This window comes from Pristiophorus japonicus, chromosome 12, assembly GCF_044704955.1.
Source record: "Pristiophorus japonicus isolate sPriJap1 chromosome 12, sPriJap1.hap1, whole genome shotgun sequence".
Taxonomy (NCBI): domain Eukaryota; kingdom Metazoa; phylum Chordata; class Chondrichthyes; family Pristiophoridae; genus Pristiophorus; species Pristiophorus japonicus.
The window spans coordinates 54,209,558-54,234,078 of NC_091988.1; the positions used below are offsets into that span (position 1 = coordinate 54,209,558).

General features: G+C 45.5%; 1 protein-coding gene across 1 annotated transcript in view; it reads left to right on the forward strand.

Moving 5' to 3' along the window:
- LOC139276767 (SRSF protein kinase 3-like) overlaps positions 1-24,521 on the forward strand; it is a 40,590-nt gene that overhangs the window by 9,124 nt on the left and 6,945 nt on the right. The window contains exons 3-9 of the mRNA XM_070894775.1: positions 37-124; positions 3,292-3,379; positions 4,462-4,568; positions 5,384-5,540; positions 5,939-6,039; positions 7,527-7,634; positions 20,371-20,440. Coding sequence (XP_070750876.1) covers positions 37-124; positions 3,292-3,379; positions 4,462-4,568; positions 5,384-5,540; positions 5,939-6,039; positions 7,527-7,634; positions 20,371-20,440 — 719 coding nt within the window. The remainder of the gene's footprint in view (positions 1-36; positions 125-3,291; positions 3,380-4,461; positions 4,569-5,383; positions 5,541-5,938; positions 6,040-7,526; positions 7,635-20,370; positions 20,441-24,521) is intronic.

The following is a 24,521-nucleotide window of genomic DNA, read 5'->3' on the forward strand; positions in this document are numbered from 1 at the left end:
TAAGAAAGCTTAATGCAAATATGTTTCATTTAACAGAAAAAATAAATTTGTGGCAGTAAAGGTGGCGAAGAGTGCAAGGGGGTTTACAGAGGCAGCCCAGGACGAGATTAGGCTTCTCAGATATGTGAGTAACCTCCTACAGACGTGCTAAACAAACTTAAAGGTGGACATGGGTTCAGGTCCCACTTCAGAGACTTGAGCACAAAATCTAGGCTGACACTCCAGTGTTGCACTGGCAATGCAGCCAAAGAGAATGCACAATTGAGTTATTAAACATGCAAAGAACGCATTATTAATCTCATCAGTGTTTTCATTTGGTTACAAACCTTATGTGGTTCACCAATATCAAAATCGATGTCAGGACCTTCTTTGTTTTTTTACATTCTACCCAATAAATAACCATTGTTTTGTAAATTATAAAAATAAACCATGTTGGAATGTTATCTTTAGGATGAGGCGTTAAACTGTTTGCTCTCTCAGGTGGGCGTAAAAGATCCCATGGCACTATTTTGAAGAAGAGCAGCAGAATTCTTCCCGGTGTCCTGGCCAATATTTATCCCTCAACCAACATTACTTGCTGTACGCAAATTGGCCACAGTGTTTCTTACATTACAACAGTGACTGTACTTCATTGACTGTAACGTGATTTGGGATGTCCTGAGGTCATGAAAGGTGCTATTTAAATGCAAGATTTTTCTCTTTTTAATTGAAATAACCTGGCAAATGGATGCCCCACTGCTGCTTGCTGGGTGGAAAATCGGTCATCTCCCTTGCTGAGCCGTCCGGCAGATCGGGTCAGGACAAGGGAAGGTAATCCAAGAGGGGAGTCCTTGCACAAGCCCGCAGAGGGTCAGAGTTTTTTTGTAAATCCCCAAAATATTTTTCCTGTGTTCCATGTTTTTGAGCAGTCTCCAGCGGTCCCTTTAAACTGCTGGTTAGGCCGCTTGATGCCTGGTAATAATGGGGAAGTGTGCATGCTCACGTTCTGCCCATTTGTACCTGAAAACTGCAATCGAGGTCCCACAGCCTACGCTGATTTACATAGTTAAGCAGCCTCCCACCGGAAATAGGCAGGTGGGCAGTGCTCACCCACTTATAGGCCCGCTTGAAAAGTGCATCAGGTGGGTCGCCAATGGGGGTGAGCAAGGTGGCCCCCTCCCAGCTTTCAGCTGCCAGATTTTCAGGCGAGAAAGCTAAAAATCTCACCCTCACTGTCGAGGCTCACACATGGCCACTTGGACAAGGCACTGGAGGGTGACTGGCGCCCAAGGAAGCATACCTGAGCAAACAGCCAACAGATTCATGAAGAGGGCAGAGACAGTTGGCAAGAGTGAAGAAACAGTAAGGGATACTTTCAAAGTTCTCGTAAACACAGTAAAATTGTTAAAATCTCATTTCTCCCATTTGCAAAAGGAAATTCCAACTTTATGCAATCAGAAAGCTGCCATATCTGATCTCCTGGTCACAAAAGGACGGTTTCAGTGATCTGTATCTGCTGTGCCAATCCCAGCAGTCCAAAGCATGCAAAAAGTTGAATGCAGCCTGGCACTATGTGTGTTTTGTTTTAAAAGGAACACTGATATTGAGGCTCCTTTTATTAGCGATGTCAGGACATTCAATTCAATCCCTGTAACAATCACCTTTTTAAAGAAAAAGGTGCATTCATCTGAGTGCCCAAGGTCCCATTATATTTGTACAGTTATTGTTGTGGCTCAATCCTCCTTTTGTCTCAGTGTGTAATTCTTTAGATCTATAGTTTGTAGGCAGCCTATATATGCATATGTGAATTTCCCTCTCCAGGTTCATTCCAATGACATCATGAATCAAGTAGAGTCCATGGGTGGTTCGTCCTTGAGATGTTCCTTCAGCCTTGTTGAGGAGGGTGGTGGGGATCAGTTTTGCATTGAGTGGGCCCTCACGTCCGCAGAGATGGAACAGAAATTGACATACTCCAAATTTGTGATATAACATTGCAGTATGTTACATCAATTGAAATAGAATGCAATAAAATTCAACATTGTTTTCCTGGTTTTTTTGGACGCTCAATAAACAACCAGAAAACGTTTTAACCTTTCCGTTTCTGTGGTGCCAGGAGATGCCAGCCTGAGCGCGCTGCCTCCCTTTCACCTTCTCTTCCCCCCCCCCCACCACCCCCAGCCATATCCTACATTCCGGCTAGCTCGGTGTCAGTGCCAGCCAGAATTACGGAGACTAACATCGTATATACAGCACCAAAACAGGCCATTTGGCCCAACTAGTCTGTGCTGGTGTTTATACCTTTTTTTATACCCAGCGCCTTGGGACGTTTCACTTCGTTAAAGGTGCTATATAAATACAAGTTGTTGTTGTATACTCCACACAAGTCTCCTTCCATTCCATTGGTCAGCTTCTCACTGGCATCTGCTGCTCACCTGTTCAATGCAAAAGTGGTCCAAATATTGATCAGGCTTCAGGCTGCAGGGGACCCGCTCATTACACTGAATTGCCACCTGCTTTGGACACAAGTCCAATTTCTTGGCCCCATTCTAATCACACAGGCAGGAGGCTCCAAACAACCAGTTCTCTCCTATTTAAAGTGTGATTGGTCTACGGAGATACGCAATGGACTGGGCAGGATGTTGTAACGAAAGTAAAATACTGCGGATGCTGGAAATCTGGAAATAAAAATAGAAAATGCCAGAGATACTCAGCAGGTCAGCCAGCATCTGTGGAGAGAGAGAAGCAGAGTTAACATTTCAGGTCGATGACCCTTCTTCAGATCCGGAAGAAGTTAGAGATGTAACAGATTTTAAGCAGGTATAAAGGCAGGGAAAGGGGAGAAGGGAGGGAAGAACAAAAGGGAAGTTGTATAATTGGGTGGAAGGCAGGAAAGATTAAATAACAAAGCAAAAGGAGATAGTAGCGGGACAAGTCAAGAAACAAAAGATGGGTCTAGAGAAGCTGTAAATGTTGTAATCTTTTCTCCAATATTACATAAATACTATGGAATCATGTAATCCCCTATCTTAAAATCTTGCAGGGATTACTATACCAGGACGTTGTATCGCATTGCTTGTAACAAATATAACAATCCACTTTTTTCCCAATTGCTTCCAAAAGGATGCCTTGAGTCTTTCCCTCCTCCCACCCCCATCAAAGAATTTACAGAAATTAAACAAGGATCCAACACCCTCCCAGCATGGGGTGCCAGGATCTCAAACTGTAAAATAATCATAAGAATAAATTTGTTATCAGCAAATTATTTATACTTCCCATCACTTTCTTCTAAAAAAGAATGATTTATTTTCTCAGGTGAGGTGGAAAAGCTCAAAGGACCCAGACAAAGAGCGGGTTGTCCAGCTATTGGATGATTTTATAATAGTCGGTTTGAATGGCATTCGTATCCTTTCAATCTACAATTGGATGGCACTGATTTGTTTTAAATGTGGCGTACTAAAAGATGATTTAATGAGTATATATTTAATGACTGCCGCTATGTGTTTTCTGCCTGAATAGGGAGTATCCCAATGATCCATACAGTGAGTTGCTGACCTCAGTTAGGTCACAAGCTGTCAAGCGTAGCCCAGATATTGCTTCAAAGGGAGGGAAATATGAGGACGGGTTAATCCTGGCAGATCCTGTGGCCTTCTTTGCAAACACTTATTGAGTGGCAGAGGTAGAATTTCAGAAGCAGTCACCTGCTTATCTCCGGTCGAAAGGGGTACATGATATCCAGACTTTTATGAATAAGCTGAGGAGGCTATTTTGAGCGTGATTACCTTAACAGTGAGTTGAGAATGATGTTATTTGACATCATCGAGCTTTATGAATGAGTGTCAAAGGCATTCGAGAATGTAGATTTTTTTATGAATGGGCTTGGGGGTGAAGGTCTTTGAGTATATTGATGTTTATCTGTGCTATGAATGCAGATTTGAAAGTGCCAGTTTCAGGACTATCGCAATGATTTAGTAATCTCTAGTTATGGCAGTGTTAAATTGGTTCAGCAAGTAGCATTCTTGCCTCTGGGCTTTAAATTTATGAGTTCTAGTCCCATGTCAGGAGTTTGAATTCATTAACTAAACTGATACTTGCAATACATGAAAGTAGGTATCATCTTTCAGGTGAGAAGTTAAACTGAGGTCCTGTCTATTCAGATGGACGTTAATGGAGGGCACTATTTGGAGAGGCGCATAGAGTACTCTGTGTTTGGCTTATATTCCTCTCTTGACCATTGTCAGCAAATACAGATTAATTGATTGCTCATCTTATTGTGGTTTATAGAATCATCCTGTGTGCAAAATGTTTGCTGTGTCTGGCTACATAATAACCATCATTGCACTTCAGAGTAGTTCATTGTATGTGAAATGCTTTGAGATCTTTCTGAGAAATGTAATTAGACACTATATCAGTTTCTTCATAACATCACTCCTATTTGGTCAGGAGTGACTAAGCTATTGTAACAATCCTTAACTCTTCCCCCAGATGTGTGCTTGGTTATTGAACTGCTCGGTGACCATCTTCATCGATGGATTGTCAGGTCAAAGTGGCAGGGACTGCCCATGACTTGTGTCAAAAAGATTATCCAACAGGTGAGATTAAGGGCTGGTCTAGGGGGCACAAAGACTTCCTTTAAATCTGTTTTCGGTCCTGAAATGGGCGCCGCTCATTGAGCGCATGCCCCAACTGGGAGGCCTGAAATTGGGCCTAAGGCCTCATTAATAATTCTTGGGTGAGCTGCCGGTGCCTGTTGTGCCTCCATAGGCAGCTCGCCCATTGTAAGAAGCTGAAGATTGGGCCGTTTGCCTTGTCAGCAGCAGGGAGGGCACAGTATATCACTGTGCCCCCATCAGATGAACAATACGTTTTATACCCTATGATACTATTTGAAGCAGGGCAAGGTGTTTTCCCAGTATCCTGGCCAACTTGTAGTCCTTCAAAAAAAGATTAACTAGTCATTCATCTCATTTGCCGTTTGTGGGATCTTGCTGTCTGCAAATATTCTGCAGCATTTTCCTATAAAACAACAGTGACTACACTTCAAAAGTAATTCATTGGTGGTGAAGTGCCTTGGGACAATCTGAGGATTTGATAAGGCACTATATGAATGCAAATTCTTCCTTTTTCTGAACAGAGAGTTAGTGAGCTGGAAGCATGATAGCTGCCACCTTCTCTTAGCCCGAAAACTGTGTGTGACAGAGAGAACCTAAAGTAAGGTGATGATGGGGGGGGGGGGGGGGGGGGCGGAGCGGTGAAGAAATGCTATCAAATATTGACAACTCAGCTCTTTAGAAAGAGTGCCTTACAGCTAATAATAGAAGCATTTTATTGGCAGATCACCCAGTTCTGATTTGTGATGCAAATTTTGGCTGATTGGCTGCTCTTGCTCTCTGTTTGCATGTGGCAGGTTCTTCAAGGTCTCAACTATCTACACACCAAATGCAAAATCCTGCACACAGATATCAAACCAGAGAATATCCTTCTGTGTGTCAACCAACAGTACCTCAATCGATTGTCAGCTTCTGTACAACAGGGAGTGGGTGAAGCAACTCTGAGACCATCAGGTAGTGAAAGGCATAGAGGAAGCATATAATGTTCCAAAAAAAATCACACCTTATCCATCGTTTCCAAAAACACAATCGTTCAGGGATCCCAAAAACACAAAGTACCTGATTTCATTTGCTCCTAAATTTTTATAATGGACAGTTTTGCATAAAACAACCCTACATTATATAGCCTGGCGTCCTACAAATAAAGAATTTGTAGCTTTCCTCCTCCAATTGTTTATTCATTACTGGTGCAAAGTGCTCAAAATACAGCCATCCATAGACCAGCATTAGCCAAACTCATATCACTACCTCCTTCCCCAGGGACATGACAATAATGCTAAGAAATATGTCAAACCTGAACAGAGATTTCAAAACTCCTGTGAGCTGACTTGGAATGTTGTCATTATTCTCAGAGGTAATCCAAGCAGAACAATCACTTCTGAACCCTTTGGATCCTAAACATGCTGAAGAAATAAGCATAAAAATTGTGGACCTGGGAAGTGGCTGCTGGGTGGTGAGTTCCATTCAGTCATCGAATGCTGGATGCAGCATTATTGTGATCATTTTTTAGACGGATTGTTCAAACACAGGGTTTTGTAGCTAGGGAACGGGGTGCGGAGTTTGTGGTGGGGGGGGGGGGGTACGGTGGTGGAGGTACTAGTCTCAGCAAAGAAATTCCTCTCTTAGAGGTGAGTCTACTGCTGGATCAAAATTTCACCCATCTCCCTCACATCCCATCTCTCTAATGAGCCATGCGAATCACTTTTTGTGACCACTTATTTCGAAAACAAAACACATTGGGGAAGAAATTTGGGAGGGCCCCATTTGGGGCGCTAACTTTTAAAAGTTATGTTTTCTAACTTTTAAAAGATTTGGTGTTTGCGCTCCAGAAAGGAAGTGTAGCACTAAATCATGCGCTCCACTTCCTTCCTGGGGTACAGGAGGCAACAGGCGGGGTGGTAGGTATGCAGCGCTGCCAGTTTGGAAGGCTCCTTCCATCCTTTAAAGGGAAGAGCCATCGCTGCAGGCTCTGCAAAAGAAGAACTTAGCTGGACCCCGACCACAGCCGTGAGCCGGCCCGATCAGCCTGATGCACTGCAGCAGAGCGCCAGCCGGGCCAATCGATCGTGAGGGAGAAACTTTAAAAAAAAATCACAGAGAGCAATGTAAAAAAAAAATGTCTTACCTTGGCCAACTCGCCTTTAAGTGCCCGGCCTCACAATGAACTCCTCCTGCAGCTGCCGTGTTTTCCCCTGGCGATGCTGCGGGGATGGAACCGAAGTTTGGGTCCGGGTCACCACCGGGGCGATGACCTCACGATCTCCGGGTGAAGGAGATCGGGACGCCACGTCCTACCGCCGTCGCAATCCTCATGCCGAATATAGCGGGAGTCGTTTATCTCTCCGGGCCCAGTCGGTAAGTGGTTAGGGCCCCATTATCGCACCCCCCACCCCCCCATCCCCGGAGGCGATAATGGGAGGCGCTAAGGTGGCCAATTTCCAGGCCATTATCTTCCGTATTGTTGGAGGAGTGAAGCCCATGCCTGGACAGAGTGCCTGAGAGGTGCTTTGCATAGGTGCAGGAGATCCAAAGTCATTTAGCAACTCTTAAATAGCTGCAAGGGCTCAATGTGAAGTGAGTTTGGGGAAGTTTCCTTGTGATGCATTTTAGAGCAGTAGAGTAGTAGCTTTATTTGACAGATCCATGCAACACCTTGCCTGGGATTGCTTCAAGGAACACTGCACAGAGAGAGAGCTTCACTATACATCTTACTCATATTCTAGTTGACCCATGAGTGTGTGATAATAAAGTATAATCAGATTCAAATATCTATTATTCTATAAACCATCTGAACTGCTCACAAAATGCTAAAATCACTCTGAGGTACAGCATTCATCATTCTGCACTGAGCAGTAGGAATGATTTACAACCTTGTTTTGTGTCAAATAAACAAGGTTTTCTATAAGGTTGTAAATCATTCCTCTCTTGTCTTTGTTCCAGTTTAAGCATGTTTCAGAAGAAATTCAGACCAGACAGTACCGTGCACTGGAGACCATCCTCGGAGCTGGCTATGGGCCCCCTGCTGACATATGGAGCACAGCCTGTATGGTAAGAAATATAGCAATGCTTCCAACTTTACAATGTCCGTGTCATGCCATTTGATGTTGCTCGTTACTGTGCAACATAGGTGAGGTTACTGCAGTATAAATCATCTGGGCTGGTAATCCAATGGCTACAGCTGTTACCTGAGGCTTACTCTACATCTGATGCACTCAGCGGACCAGGGTCTAGCCAGCCAGCATTTAGAATGCTGGCAGCCTGTGCACAAAATGTGTGCAGTGCTCACTAAAGCCTCATCATTTATTTAGGTTAGGGTCCACCCCATAAGGCAAAACTGGAGTGCATGAGTCCCAGACACGATGGGCTGGATATTTATTGTGGCGGGTTGTGTAGACGGGGGAGGGTGTGGAGTTTCAGACGGAAAACCCGGGAGACTGGGGTCCGATCCCGAAACTTGAGGATATCCAATCCCTGATCCCAAGGGGGGTCTGATATCCGACCCAGGGATGTGGTCCTAATCCCAAGGGAGGTCCAAACCCCGATCCGGCGGGTGGGGGGGGGGGGGGGTGGCTCCGAGCGCAGACCTGAGGGGGGGGTAGGGTGTCCAATCCCGAGGGTGGGGGTTTGTATTGGGGGGGAGGGGGGATTTGATGGTGGGGAACTTGAGGGGCTGGGGAGGAAGCACTCCTGCTGCTCCTGGCCCACAAGAAGTGTTTCCTGCCTCGCTGCAGCTGGCAGGGTTCCTAACTTGGCCGGCCAAAGTAATACCTGCAAAGCAGGTTATATCCGAGGCTTCCAGCCTCGTTAACATATTTAAAATGCCAACCTGCCTCCTGGGTGCGGATTGGCTGCCCGCCCCTTGTCCGCCTCATTAAAACCCGTAAGTCGGCTGGTTGGTGGCGTCTTCCCAACACACTTGGAACTTATGCCAATTTAATCCACCACCCGCACCCACTGCCACCCACTCACCCACGTTAAAATTCCCCGCTATATCCCATTTGGAATGTGTACAGTGCATTTACACACCAACCCCAGGACATGTGTTTGCATATTGAGTTCCTGGTCTCAGATGTGCCCTGAAGGAGAGGTGGTAACTATAGGCCGGTTATTTTAACATCTGTAGTGGGGAAAATGCTTGAAGCTATCATTAAGGAAGAACTAGCGGGACATCTAGATTGGAATAGTGCAATCAAGCAGATGCAACATGGATTCATGAAGGAGAAATCATGTTTAACTAATTTACTGGAATTCTTTGAGGATATAACGAGCATGGTGGTTAGAGGTGTACCAATGGATGTGGTGTATTTAGATTTCCAAAAGGCATTCGATAAGGTGCCACACAAAAGGTTACTGCAGAAGATAAAGGTACGCGGAATCAGAGGAAATGTATTAACATAGATCGAGAATTGGCTGGCTAACAGAAAGCAGAGAGTCGGGATAAATGGGTCCTTTTTGGGTTGGAAATCGGTGGTTAGTGGTGTGCCACAGGGATCGGTGCTGGGACCACAACTGTTTACAATATACATAGATGACCTGGAAGAGGGGACAGAGTGTAGTGTAACAAAATTTGCAGATGAAACAAATTAGTGAGAAAGCGGGTTGTGTAGAGGACACAGAGAGGCTGTAAAGAGATTTAGATAGGTTAAGCGAATGGACTAAGGTTTGGCAGATGGAATACAATGTCGGAAAATGTGAGGTCATCCACCTTGGAAAAAAAAACAGTAAAAGGGAATATTATTTGAATGGGGAGAAATTACAACGTGCTGCGGTGCAGAGGGACCTGGGGGTCCTTGTGCATGAATCCCAAAAAGTTAGTTTGCAGGTGCAGCAGGTAATCAGGAAGGCGAATGGAATGTTGGCCTTCATTGCGAGAGGGATGGAGTACAAAAGCAGGGAGGTCCTGCTGCTACTGTACAGGGTATTGGTGAGGCAGCACCTGGAATACTGTGTGCAGTTTTGGTCACCTTACTTAAGGAAGGATATACTAGCCTTGGAGGGGGTACAGAGACGATTCACTAGGCTGATTCCGGAGATGAGGTTACCTTATGATGATAGATTGAGTAGACTGGGTCTTTACTCGTTGGAGTTCAGAAGGATGAGGGGTGATCTTATAGAAACATTTAAAATAATGAAAGGGATAGACAAGATGGAGGCAGAGAGGTTGTTTCCACTGGTCGGGGAGACTAGAACTAGGGGGCACAGTCTCAAAATACGGGGGAGCCAATTTAAAACCAAGTTGAGAAGGAATTTCTTCTCCCAGAGGGTTGTGAATCTGTGGAATTCTCTGCCCAAGGAAGCAGTTGAGGCTAGCTCATTGAAAGTATTCAAATCACAGATAGATGGAATTTTAGCCAATAAGGGAATTAAGGGTTATGGGGAGCGGGCGGGTAAGTGGAGCTGAGTCCATGGCCAGATCAGCCATGATCTTGTTGAATGGCGGAGCAGGCTCGAGGGGCTAGATGGCCTACTCCTGTTCCTAATTCTTATGTTCTTATGTTCTTATGGTAAGTGGAGGCAAAGCACTTCCTCACAACAAGGAAATTAAGGTAGAGTCCAGGGTAACGGTGGATTTAAGCTGGCTGCTTTCACTGACATGCGAGTGACGAGCTGAGAATACTATCAACAGAGTAGTGGGAGCCTCTTATCAATAAGAGCAGACATCACCTCCAATGCGCCAGCGCAGCCTTCGGCCACCTGAGGAAAAGTGTATTTGAAGATCAGGACCTCAAATCTGTCACCAAGCTCATGGTCTACAGGGCTGTAGTAATACCCGCCCTCCTGTGTGGCTCAGAGACATGGAGCATGTACAGTAAACACCTCAAGTCGCTGGAGAAATACCACCAACGATGTCTCTGCAAGATCCTACAAATCACCTGGGAGGACAGAAGCAGAAATGTTAGCGTCCTCGACCAGGCCAACATCCCCAGCATTGAAGCACTGACCACACTTGATCAACTCCACTGGGCAGGCCACATCATTCGCATACCAGACACGAGGCTCCCAAAGCAAGCACTCTACTCAGAACTCCTTCACAACAACGGTGAACAGAGGAAACGTTACACCCTCAAAGCCTCCCTGATAAAGTGCAACATCCCCACCGACACCTGGGAGTCCCTGGCCAAAGACCGTCCTAAATGAAGGAAGTGCATCCGGGAGGGTGCTAAGCACCTCGAGTCTCATTGCCGAGAGCATGCAGAAATCAAGCGCAGGCAGCGAAAAGAGCGTGCAGCAAACCAGTCCCACCCATCCCTTCCCTCAATGACTATCTGTCCCACCTGTGACAGGGACTGTGGTTCTCATATTGGACTGTTCAGCCACCATAAAAGGTTACTGCACAAGATAAAAGTTCACGGGGTTGAGGGTAATATATTAGCATGGATAGAGGATTGGCTAACTAACAGAGAACAGAGAGTCGGGATAAATGGTTCATTCTCTGGTTGGCAACCAGTAACTAGTGGGGTTCCACAGGGATCAGTGCTGGGACTCCAACTATTTACAATCTATATTAACGACTTGGAAGAAGGGACTGAAGTTATCGTAGCCAAGTTTGCTGATGATACAAAGAAGGGAGGAAAAGCAATGTGTGAGGAGGACACACAAAATCTGCAAAAAAACATAGACAAGCTAAGTGAGTGGGCAAAAATTTGGCAGATGTAGTATAATGTTGGAAAGTGTGAGGTCATGCACTTTGGCAGAAAAACTCAAAGAGCAAGTTATTATTTAAATGGAGAAAGATTGCAAAGTGCCGCAGTACAGCGGGACCTGGGGGTACCTGTGCATGAAACACAAAAGGATAATATGCAGGTACAGCAATTGATCAGGAAGGCCAATGGTATCTTGGCTTTTATTGCAAAGGGGATGGAGTATAAAAGCAGGGAAGTCTTGCTACAGATATATAAGGTATTGATGAGGCCACACCTGGAATACTGCATGCAGTTTTGGTTTCCATATTTACGAAAGGATATACTTGCTTTGGAGACAGTTCAGAAAAAGTTCACTAGGTTGATTCCGGGGATGAGGAGGTTGACTTATGAGGAAAAGTTGAGTAGGTTGGGCCTCTACTCATTGGAATTCAGAAGAATGAAAGGTGATCTTATTGAAACGTATAAGATTATGAGGGGGCTTGAAAAGGTGGATGCAGAGAGGATGTTTCCACTGATGGGGGAGGCTAGAACTAGAGGGCATGATCTTAGAATAAGGGGCCGCCCATTTAAAACTGAGATGAGGAGAAATTTCTTCTCAGAGGATTGTAAATCTGTGGAATTCGCTGCCTCAGAAAGCTGTGGAAGCTAGGACATTGAATAAATTTAAGACAGAAATAGACAGTTTCTTAAACGATAAGTGGATAAGGGGTTTTGGGGAGCGGGCGGGGAAGTGGAGCTGAGTCCATGATCAGATCAGCCATGATCTTATTGAATGGCGGAGCAGGCTCGAGGGGCCATATGGCCTACTCTTGCTCCTATTTCTTATGTTCTTATGTTCTGAGGACTCATTTTAGAGTGGAAGCAAATCTTCCTTGATTCCGAGGGACTGCCTATGATGATGATGATGAGTGGGAGAAGGTTTCTCCTCGGACTTTTGTGTGGAGTGGGGTGCAAGGTGTGCCGAGATCTAATGAGAAGGGAAAACGAATAAAGAAAATCAGGGAAAGGGAAATAACTTTTAAAAATGTGCATTACATTTTAGATTTAGTTTTAAATTATTTAGGGTAATACATGTGAAACTGATCCAATCCATATATTTCTACAGAGCCAATAAGAGTGAGCAACGTGATAGTGAGCTTAGTGCCGCATGGGGTTGTGATATCTTGACATACAGCTTATACACAGAGACCTGCACAACATGGCTCCCAGGTAGAACTGTGCCGAGCACATGGCTTTATTGTTATTACATCACTAGTCCACGAGGTGGCTCTACAACAGGTGTCATGGAAACAAAGTCAGGCATTGACGGTAAACTTGGACCTCTCTCATACTCAGCACAATTCTTTGACTGAGGAAAATGCAGCTGATCTGGTCTCTGCCTCTGTTGTTTTCAAAGTGGATGACAGAGATGCGAAAGACAGAATTGTGAGATAACTCACCCTCTCCACCTTTGCCTCATCTCTCTGCAGATATTAGAACATATTAACATAAGAAATAGGAACAGGAGTAGGCCATACGGCCCCTCGAGCTTGTTCCGCCATTCAATAAGATCATGACTGATCTGATCATGGACTCAGCTCCACTTCCCCGTTCGCTCCCCATAACCCCTTATCCCCTTGTCGTTTAAGAAACTGTCTATTTCTGTCTTAAATTTATTCAATGACCCAGCTTCCACAGCTCTCTGAGGCAGCGAATTCCACAGATTTACAACCCTCTGAGAAAAGAAATTTCTCCTCATCTCAGTTTTAAATGGGCGGCCCCTTATTCTAAGATCATGCCCTCTCGTTCTAGTCTCCCCATCAGTGGAAGCATCCTCTCTGCATCCACCTTGTCAAGCCCCCTCATAATCTTATACGTTTCGATAAGATCACCTCTCATTCTTCTAAATTCCAATGAATAGACGCCCAACCTACTCAACCTTTCCTCATAAGTCAACCCCCTCATTCCCGGAATCAACCTAGTGAACCATCTTTGAACTGCCTCCAAAGCAAGTATATCCTTTCGTAAATATGGCAACCAAAACTGCACGCAGTATGCCAGGTGTGGCCTCACCAATACCTTATATAGCTGTAGCAAGACTTCCCTGCTTTTATACTCCATCCCCTTTGCAATAAAGGCCAAGATTCCATTGGTCTCCCTGATCACTTGCTGGACAAGCCCAGCTTAGCTAAAGAAGGTAACTGCAGGGAGAATCACTCCATGGTGGAACAACTCTATGAAGCAGCGTCCTCTAAATTTCAGGAAACAATAGAGAATTCCACAAGTCTCAATGTCCCAGACATCTCCATCACTGTCTGTGGGTTTGCCCTGTCCACCGGCAGGACAGACCCACCCGAGGTGGTGGCACAGTGCTATACACCCTGGGCCTGGAAATTTTCAACATTGATTCAGGACCCAATGAAGTCTCATGGCTTCAGGTCAAGCATGGGCAAGGAAAGCTCCTGCTGATTACCACCTGCCCTCCCTCCCTCAGCTGATGAATCAGTGCTCCTCCATGTTGAATACCACTTGGAAGAAACACTGAAAAAAGCAAAGGCACAGAATGTACTCTGGGTGGGGGAATTCAATGTCCATCACGAAGAGTGGCTCAGTAGCAACACTCCTGATTGATCTGGCCAAGCCCTGAAGGACATGGCTGCCAGATTGGACATGTAGCACGTGATGAAAGAACCAACACGAGGGAAAAACCTACTTGGCCTCGTTCCCACCAATCCACCTGTTGCGGATGCATCTGTCCATGACAGCATTGGTAGCAGTGAACATCATTGTGGAGACGAAGTCCCGTCTTCATACTGAAGACACCCTCCATCATGTTGTGTGACACTACCACCGTGCTAAATGGGATAGATTCAGAACAGATCTAGCAGCTCAAAACTGGGCATCTATGAGGCGCTGTGGGCCATCAGCAGCAGCAGGATTGTATTCCATCACAATCTGTAACCTCATGGCTCGTCATATCCCTCACTCCACTATTACCATCAAGCCAGAGGACCAACCCTGGGTCAATGAGGAATGTAGAAGAGCATGCCAGGAGCAGCACCAGACATACCTAAAAATTAAGTGCCAATCTGGGGAAGCTGCAACACAGCACTACATGCATGATAAAAAAAGTGGAACCAGCATGCCATAGGCAGGGCTAAGCGATCCCACAATCAATGGATGATATCATATCCAGTCTTGAATGGTGGTGGACCATTAAACAACTAAAGGGAGGAGGAGGCTTCGTGAATATCCCCATCCTCAATGATGGCGGAGCCCAGCGCACAAGTGAAAAAGACAAGGCTGAAGCGTTTGCAACCATCTTCAGCCAGAAGTGCCAAGTGGATGATCCATATCGGCCTCCTCCTGAGGTCCCCACCATCACAGAAGCCACTCTTCAGCCAATACGATTCACTCCACGTGATATCCAGGACTGGCTGAGCACATTGGATACAGCAAAAGCTATGGGTTCCGGCAACATCCCAGCTGTCGTGCTGAAGACTTGTGCTCCAGAACTAGCCACGCCTCTAGCCAAGCTGTTCCAGTACAGCTACAACACTGGCATCTATCCGACGATGTGGAAAACTGCCCAGGTATGTTCTGTTCACTAAAAGCAGGACAAATCCAATCTGGCATATTTCTGTGGTTTTCAGGGGCTCAGCTTTCCCTTCTGACCTTCTGAGCGGTTTCGAATCACTCCCACACCCTTGGTTCTAGACTGGAATTATGAAGGGACTGTGACAGACTTGGACAGACAATCGGTTTCAAGGTAGGAAGCAGGTATGGCTTTATAGTGTTTAAAAAGAAGTAAAAGGCACACCTTTAATAACACACACAGAATAGTGATATCAATACACACTGAGTGGTACAATACATTGAATAAATTGTCAAAATACAGCCTGTGGGGAAAAGAATATACAGCTTAAACTCTAAATGGGGTAAAGAGGAGAATGCAGATACATTTACACAAGTTATCCCAGCCTCCCCCTCCCAATTCCCCTAACTAAATATGTTTTAGCTCTGGGGGTTCAGAGGCTATGCTTACCAATCCCTTTTGACAGTTGCCGGTGAATCGCAGTTTCGGGATTCGCTGCACTTTGCCTTCTAAGCGAGCCGTACCACGGATGGAGGAGCACTTCGGACTGCATAGTCTTCAGTTGGGGTGAGTCCGCTGATGCGATAAGTTGCCTTTTGGATGTATGGGGTAAGTACCCACTTTCTTTGGTCAGGAATGTTTTAGTTGGTCCTTTTAGGTAATTTCTCACCCGTTGGTCATTCAGAAGTAGATTGTAGAGTGGAAATAAATGTCGATTCTTCGGTTTTTGCTGAGTTGGTTTCGGTTGGTTGTTTCGCTGGTTGTGGTGTCAATTTGGTTGCTGACAACCTTCCGTTTCATGGGCCTCTTGCTGTCAGCGTGCTGGTCGATCCTTGATGGTTTCTTGTAGTTTACTCCAGTACTCCATTTCTTCACTCCCCACCTCCTGCTGCTTTTTACTTCCTTTGTAAAACTGGGAATAGATATACCCCAAAAAGGCTTTCTTATCTCCCGCCAAATCTGGCCCAGCTCTTTGTTTCAAGGGAGCTGCTCATTAGTTTTCAGCTCTCTTCTTTGTCAGAATTTGGCGGGCTCGTTCAGCAGTAATTTGATTATGATGTGGTAATGTGGAAAATCAACGGTTGGCATTGTTGAAGCAGTGTTTAAACTCTTGGGCTGTTTGGCTGGGCCCGTGATTTCTATAGGCCTATTTGCACATGCATGCCAATAATGGTCTCCGTTAATTAGCCTGATAGCTCTTGATGCGTTTATGTCCTAGTGAGCGAATTTTTATGCCTCACAGTTCCTGTTAGTTATCGATTGACTCATTCCCCCAGACAAATTGAATTAGCTCCAATACCCAATTCCTGAGTGAAGTCCACCCTCTGTTCTGGCAGTCTGTTCCAACATGTTCCTTTAGAGATCTTAAACTTGTAAAGCTCTTAGGTATCTTCTTCAGAGTTTTTCCTAGGATACAAAACTGTTCATCGAGTTCCAAATTAAATTCCCTTTCCTATGAGTCCAAAAACTGGGGTGGGGGGGAGGGGGGAGGCGGGGGTCTCCATGAATGCATCCGCTCCATCAGTTTACTCTCAATCATCAGCAAAGTGATGGAAAGTGTCGTCAAGTGCTATCAAGCAACACTTACTTACCAATAACCTGCTCACCGATGCTCAGTTTGGGTTCCGCCAGGACCACTTGGCTCCAGACCTCATTACAGCCTTGGGCCAAACATGGACAAAAGAGCTGAATTCCAGAGGTGAGGTGAGAGTGACTGCCCTTGACATCAAGGCAGCATTTGACTGAGTGTGGCATCAATGAACGCTAGTAAAATTGAAGTCAATGGGAATTAGGGGGTAAACTCTCCACTGGCTGGAGTCATACCTTGCAAAAAAGAAGATGGTTGTGGTGGTTGGAGGTCAATCATCACAGCCCCAGGACATCGCTGCAGGAGTTCCTCAGAGCAGTGTCCTAGACCCAACCATCTTCAGCTGCTTCATGAATGACCTTCCCTCCATTATAAGGTCAGAAGTGGGGATGTTCTCTGATGACTGCACAGTGTTCAGTGCCATTTGCAACTCCTCAGATAATAGAGCAGTCCATACCTGTAAGCAGCAATACTTGGATGACATTCAGGCTTGGGCTGATAAGTGGCAAGTAACATTCGCGCCACACAAGTGCCAGGCAATGACTATCTCCAACAAGCGAGAGTCTAACTACCGCCCCTTGATAGTCAACGGCATTATCATTGCCGAATCACCCACCATCAAAATCCTGGGGGTCACCATTGACCAGAAACTTAACTGGACCAGCCACATAAATATTGTGGCAACAAGAGCAGGTCAGAGGCTGGGTATTCTGCAACAAATGTGAGGTTGGGGACAGCATCAAACAAGAAATTAGGGATGCGTGCAATAAAGGTACAGCAGTTATCATGGGCGATTTTAATCTACATATTGATTGGGCTAACCAAACTGGTAGCAATGCGGTAGAGGAGGATTTCCTGGAGTGTATTAGGGATGGTTTTCTAGACCAATATGTCAAGGAACCAACGAGAGGGCTGGCCATCCTAGACTGGGTGATGTGCAATGAGAAAGGACTAATTAGCAATCTTGTTGTGCGAGGCCCCTTGGGGAAGAGTGACCATAATATGGTAGAATTCTTTATTAAGCTGGAGAGTGACACAGTTAATTCAGAGACTAGAGTCCTGAACTTAAGGAAAGGTAAAATCGATGGTATGAGACGTGAAATGGCTAGAATAGACTGGCGAGTTATACTTAAAGAGTTGATGGTGGATAGGCAATGGCAAACATTTAAAGATCACATGGATGAACTTCTACAATTGTATATCCTTGTCTGCAGTAAAAATAAAACGGGGAAGGTGGCTCAACCGTGGCTAACAAGGGAAATTAAGGATATTGTTAAATCCAAGGAAGAGGCATATAAATTGGCCAGAAAAAGCAGCAAACCTGAGGACTGGGAGAAATTTAGAATTCAGCAGAGGAGGACAAAGGTTTTAATTAGAAGGGGGAAAATGGAGTACGAGAGGAAGCTTGCTGGGAACATAAAAATTGACTGCGAAAGCGTCTATACATATGTGAAGACAAAAAGATTAGTGAAGACAAACGTAGGTCCCTTGCAGTCAGATTCAGGTGAACAAAGAAATGGCAGACCAGTTGAACAAATACTTTGGTTCTGTCTTCACGAAGGAAGACACAAATAACCTTCCGGAAATACTAGGGGACCGAGGGTCTAGTGAGAAGGAGGAACTGAAGGAAATCCTTACTAGGTGGGAAATTGTGTTAGGGAAATTGATGGGACTGAAGGCCGATAAATCCCTGGGGCCTGATAGTCTGCATCCCACAGTACTTAAGGAAGTGGCCCTAGAGATAGTAGATGCATTGGTGGTCATTTTCCAACAGTCCATGGACTCTGGATCAGTTCCTATGGATTGGAGGGTAGCTAATGTAACACCACTTTTTAAGAAAGGAGGAAGAGATAAAATGGATAATTATAGACCGGTTAGCCTGACATCAGTAGTGGGGAAAATGTTGGAATCAATTATTAAAGATGAAATCGCAGCGCATTTGGAAAGCAGTGACAGGATCGGTCCAAGTCAGCATGCATTTATGAAAGGGAAATCATGCTTGACAAATCTTCTGGAATTTTTTGAGGATGTAACTGGTAGAGTGGATAAGGGAGAACCAGTGGATGTGGTGTATTTGGACTTTCAAAAGGCTTTTGACAAGGTCCCACACAAGAGATTGGTGTGCAAAATTAAAGCACATGGTATTGGGGGTAATATACTGACGTGGATAGAGAACTCGTTGGCAGACAGGAAGCAGAGAGTCGGGATAACCGGGTCCTTTTCAGAATGGCAGGCAGTGACTAGTGGGGTGCCTCAGGGCTCAGTGCTGGGGCCCCAGCTATTTACAATATACATTAATGATTTAGATGAAGGAATTGAGTGTAATATCTCCAAGATTGCAGATGACACTGAGCTGGGTGGCGGTGTGAGATGTGAGGAGGATGCTAAGGGGCTGCAGAGTGACTTGGACAGGTTAGGTGAGTGGGCAAACGCATGGCAGATGCAGTATAATGTGGATAAATGTGAGGTTATCCACTTTGGTGGCAAAAACACGAAGGCAGAATATTATCTGAATGGCGGCAGATTAGGAAAAGGGGAGGTGCAACGGGACCGGGGTGTCTTGGTACATCCGTCATTGAAAGTTGGCATGCAGGTACAGCAGGTGGTGAAGAAGGCAAATGGTATGTTGGCCTTCATAGCTAGGGGATTTGAGAATAGGAGCAGGGAGGTCTTACTGCAGTTGTACAGGGTCTTAGTGAGGCCTCACCTGGCATATTGTGTTCAGTTTTGTTCTCCTAATCTGAGGAAGGACATTCTTGCTATTGAGGGAGTGCAGCGAAGGTTCACCAGACTGATTCCCGGGATGGCAGGACTGACATATGAGGAGAGACTGGATCGACTGAGCCTGTATTCACTGGAGTTTAGAAAGATGAGAGGGGATCTCATAGAAACATATAAAATTCTGACGCGACTGGAGAGATTAGATTCAGGAAGAATGTTCTCGATGTTGGGGAAGTCCAGAACCAGGGGATATAGTCTAAGGATAAGGGGTAAGCCATTTAGGACTGAGATCAGGAGAAACTTCTTCACTCAGACAGTTGTTAACCTGTGGAATTCCCTACCGCGGAGAGTTGTTGATGCCAGTTCATTGGATATATTCAAGAGGGAGTTAGATATGGCCCTTATGGCTAAAGGATCAAGGGGTATGGAGAGAAAGCAGGAAAGGGGTACTGAGGTGAATGATCAGCCATGATCTTATTGAATGGTGGTGCAGCCTCGAAGGGCCGAATGGCCTACTCCTGCTATGTTTCTATGTTTCTACCTCCTGACTCCCCAAAGCCTTTCCACCATCTACAAGGCACAAGTCAGGAGTGTGATGGAAAACTCTCCACTTGCATGGATGATTGCAGCTCCAACAACACTTAAGAAGCTTGACACCATCCAGGACAAAGCAGCCCGCTTGATCGGCACCCCATCCATCACCTTAAACATTCACTCCCTCCACTACTGGTGTATCGTGTCTGCAGTGTGTACCATCTACAAGATGCACTGCAGCAACTCACCAAGGCTTCTTCGGCAGCACCTCCCAAACCCGCAACCTCTACCACCTAGAAGGACAAGGGCAGCAGGCGCATGAGAAGACCACCACCTCCACGTTCCAACCCTGACATGGAAGTATATCGCCATTCCTTCATCGTCGCTGGGTCAACATCCTGGAACTCCCTAACAGCACCGTGGGATTACCTTCACCACACGGATTGCAGTGGTTCAAGAAGGCCACGCACTAACCCCTTCTCAAGGGCAATTAGGGAAGGGCAATAAATACCTGCCTTGCCAGCGACACCCACAGCCCATGAACGAATAAAAAAAATGTTACTTATATTGATCCTTCAGGCAGTGTGCCGCTAATATTTATCGGGGCTCTAGTACCTTCACTGTTTTATAATCTCTAACTTACTGAATGTGACATTTTTATTGGATTTCATGCCATTAGTACCATGAACAGGAAATGGCAGCTTTCTCTTCTTATGTGTACAGGCCTTTGAACTGGCGACGGGTGAGTACCTGTTTGACCCTCGTCCTGGAAAGGCCTTCTCCCGAGATGAGGGTAAGGGACCATCTTTTAACCCATCGGATGCAACTGACAAACTGCAATTTCACTTGTGTAAAATTGGAAGTGATGGTCAGCAGTGCAAAACATGAAATTCGAAGCCATAGACCAATGGTTTCATGTTCTGCTGCTCAGCAACTTGTAGACACTATTTCACTATCAATGTGTTAAAAATGGCAACTTCCCCAATCCTCCTCTTCATTCTTTTTTCCTAAATTTTGATAAGGGGTGAGGATGGGGTTACTATACTTTTTGAAAGGACAAAGGAGATAAAGAATACATTTTTTCTGGCACAGAAGACACCAATCAGGTCATTGTGTATAGATTTTGACAGAGCAATCCTAAACTTATCTCACCGCCATGCTCTCTTTCCATAGCCACGTGTCTTCTCTGCTTTTTCGTGAAGGTAGTTTCTCCCACATGAGCACAAAAAAATCTAGACTGATACTCCAGTGCAGTGCTGAGGGGAGTACTGCACTGTCGGAGATGCCCGTCTGCTCTCTCAAGTGGATGCAAAAAGATCGCATGGCACTATTTCGAAGGAGAGCAGGGGAGTTATCCCCGGTGTCCTGGCCAATATTTAGGACAGGCTTATTTGCAGTAGCAAAATGCTCGATTGGCTCTCTATGATCACATGACCTAATTGCTGATTGGGTCTCTTGAGGATGAGACACACCTAGCAGTTTCTCTAGACTGTGTAATTAGAACCGCCCAGCCCAAGTTCTGAGCGTCTTTGCAAAGTGTAATTCGAGCCATTCTGACTGTGACTCCAGATAGGATAGAGCTAACCCACCCCAGCCGAAGTTCCTGACCCCATCCCAGTCCAAGTTCCATCACGCCCAGCCTAAGTTCCTGCTCAATCCCAGCCCAAGCCCATAGTGACAGTGTTGTGACTTCTGGATTTCATCCATGCCAAGAAATCGGATGTGGGTGTAAAGGGGGTGGAGTTGGAAGAACGTGATCTGTCTTTCCTGAGTTCCCTCTCTCCCCTCCGATCTCTGCTCCAGCATCCCCTCTCTTCCCCAGTCTCTCTTACTCTCTCCCCAGTCTCTCTCACTTTCCTCCCCCGCCCCCCCCCCCGACCCCAGTCTCTCTCACTCTCTCTCTCCCGCCCCCCAATTTCTCTCCCCCTCCCCCCCCAGTCTCTCTCACCCCCAACCTCCCCGGTCTCTCTCACACCGCCCCCCCCCAATCTCTTTCACTCTCTCTGCCCCACTCTCTCTCTCATTCTCTCTACCCCCACCCAGTTTCTCTCTCCTCCCCCCAGTCTCTCTCTCTCCCTCCTCCCCACCGCAGTTTCTCTCTCTCCATCCCTCAGTCACTCTCTCTTCCATCCCCGTCTCTCTCTCATTCTCTCCCCCAGTCTCTCTCTCACTCTCTCTCTCTCCCCCACCCAGTCTTTCTCTCTCCCTCCCCCCCAGTCTCTCTCTCTCTCTCTCACCCTCCCCCATCTCTCTCTCTCCCCCAGTCTCTCTCTCTTCCCCCCCCTCCAGTCTCTCTCTCTCTCCACCTCCCCCCCAAGTCTCTCTATCTCTCCCTCCCCAATCTCTCTCTCTCTCTCTCTCTCTCCACCTCCAATGTTTTCACTCCCACAGAAGGCTTCAAAAATGTTTGTGTCGATAATCACAGTGTATAATCCAAAAGCCAAACACACGCGGCACAGCCCCACTTCCAGTGTCGGGTTCAAGGAGTCTGCGCATGTGTAGGCTTCGGGGGCCAAGTCCAGGACTTGCAGGTGCAGAAAGACGCTCAAAAAACTAGTGCAAATAATCACTCTGCAATATTTATCCCTCAATCAACATAACAAAAAAACAGATTATCTGGTCATTTTCACATTGCTGTTTGCGGGAACTTGCTTGTGCGCAAATTGGCTGCCGCGTTTCCCACATTACAACAGTGACTACACTCCAAACATACTTCATTGGGGCTTTAAAGTGGTTTGAGACATCCGGTGGTTGTGAAAGGTGCTTTATAAATCCAAGTCTTTCTTTCTTTATCACCTGTGGTGTTCCAAAATAGAAATATACACACACACCAACCCATAGTGAGGGAACTGGCATGGAGTGGCTCTTGACCATCAGCCAATGCCGTTCCAAAACAGAACATTGAAATCCTGATGCCCTGGCCAACATTTCTGCCAAAAAAACAGATTGACTAGTCATTTATTTGATTATTGTTTGTTTGATAGTGTTGATGCAGAATGGCTGCTGCATTTGCCTGCACAGCAACAGACACTGAACTTCAAATGTAATTAAGTCTGTGAAGTACTCTGATATGATAAAGCACTATATTAATGCACATATCTATATGTATAATATATATATATATTAAAAATCACAGCCCTGAAAATTTGCAGGCTTTCTAATAAAGCCCTGTCATAATTCAGATGGGAATGTAGCAGAAGATCCCAGTTATCTCTATACTTTTGCGCTAAATTGGAAATGTAACTGGGAGAGCTAGCAAGAGTGGCTAGTGTAGGAAATTAAAATATCATCCAAGAGGAAGGCTGGGGCAATATTAAAGAGTGTAGAAGGACCCTGCTTCTAAGCTGTTTTAACATGTTCTGGGAGTGATTGATGGGGGGAGAGGAGTACCTTTTCGACACCTGAGTTGTTAATGCTTCATGTTGATATTGGGTGAAAGAGATGGAAAATGTTACATTCGCAAGACAGACATCTCTTGCTTTGATATGCACAAGATTTGACAAAAGTGAGATACCCGCCACTAACCCACATTGAACTGAATTCCCAATACTAGGTTTAAACCCCAGATGGGAACATTGACCCAGTTACATATATTCTATTATATATTCAGTTCCTCTGGGTCTAGCAGCATAAAGTGTGCCCGACTCTGCCAGTGAGACACTTATTTAACCAGTAACTGGATAGATTTGTTTGCTACAAGGGTGATCCAACCCATTGAGCCATATAGTGACTGAATACAGGTTTACCTCCAAGATTTCTGAGGTAATGTTCCCAGTCTCAGTATCGTGCTTTCACATGGAGATAATTCCTAATAGCAAGAGAGAAAATGTCAAAGAGAGAATCAGCTTGCCCCACTTTGAGGAACTTTTCAGCAGCCAGTAACACAGCAGCACTGCCAGAACTCTGAGATTAGGTGGCACCCTTGGCTAAGGAGAATTGCATTGTATGGAAAGAAGAAAGAGGGAAGGCAAGAAGTTTAAAAATGTGAATAAAAGTAAAAAAATAGTTTGTGATATAAATAGAATGTGGTGTGCAGGAAATGTTGAATACTGTTTTAATAATTCATTGTGTGGGCCAGCTGCACAATTTCTTTGTGACTCTTTTCCATCCCAATATTGGCTGTCATTGCAAAGTGCTATTAACATTACGGGAGCAATTTTGTGTGCTCCCGTCCCAGATCCCTCAGTAGCAGTAAGCATGGTAATGTAGCTGGACCTATAACTTCATACTCCGATTTTACCACTTGTGCTTGCTGGTGTGGTCCTGCACCAGGAGTGGAGACTCGCAGAATCTCCTTCCAAATGTTTCTTTTTATAATAAACAGCACATCTGTGGGCTTGAATGTTAACTTTTGGTGAGGCTCAAGCCCCTGGCCATAGTGTAAAATAAATAACATAACTGTGTAATATTGTGATCAGGTTGACTTGGTTGCAGTTCAAGCTTCCTGTCAAAGAGCTTTTATTCCCTCTCCATCCTCTGTCTTATTATCTATCTGTCTCAGTCTGAGTTTCAAGTCCCCTTAATCTTTCTGTCTCGTTTTCTGCCTATCCTTTTTTCGAATCTGCCTGGTTGCACCTCTTTCCATTGCTCACTATTTTCTGTTGCTCTCTACTCCATTCTGTGTTTCTCTGGATATTTGTTGCATTTGTCTGTTTCTCATGCTGCTTATTTTCCCAATCTGTCTGTTTGCCACAGCTTCTCTTTATTTTTCTATCTTTATCTGTGAGTTGTTTTTTCTGGCACTGAAATTCCAGGGTACTGGGAGGACATTTTTGTGGTGCAGTGTTTGTGGTGGGTGGGGGAGGTGGCAGGGTGGAGGGGGTGGGGGGAGGGTGGGGGTAATCTGTGGGAGGTGAGGGAGGAATATGGGTCGG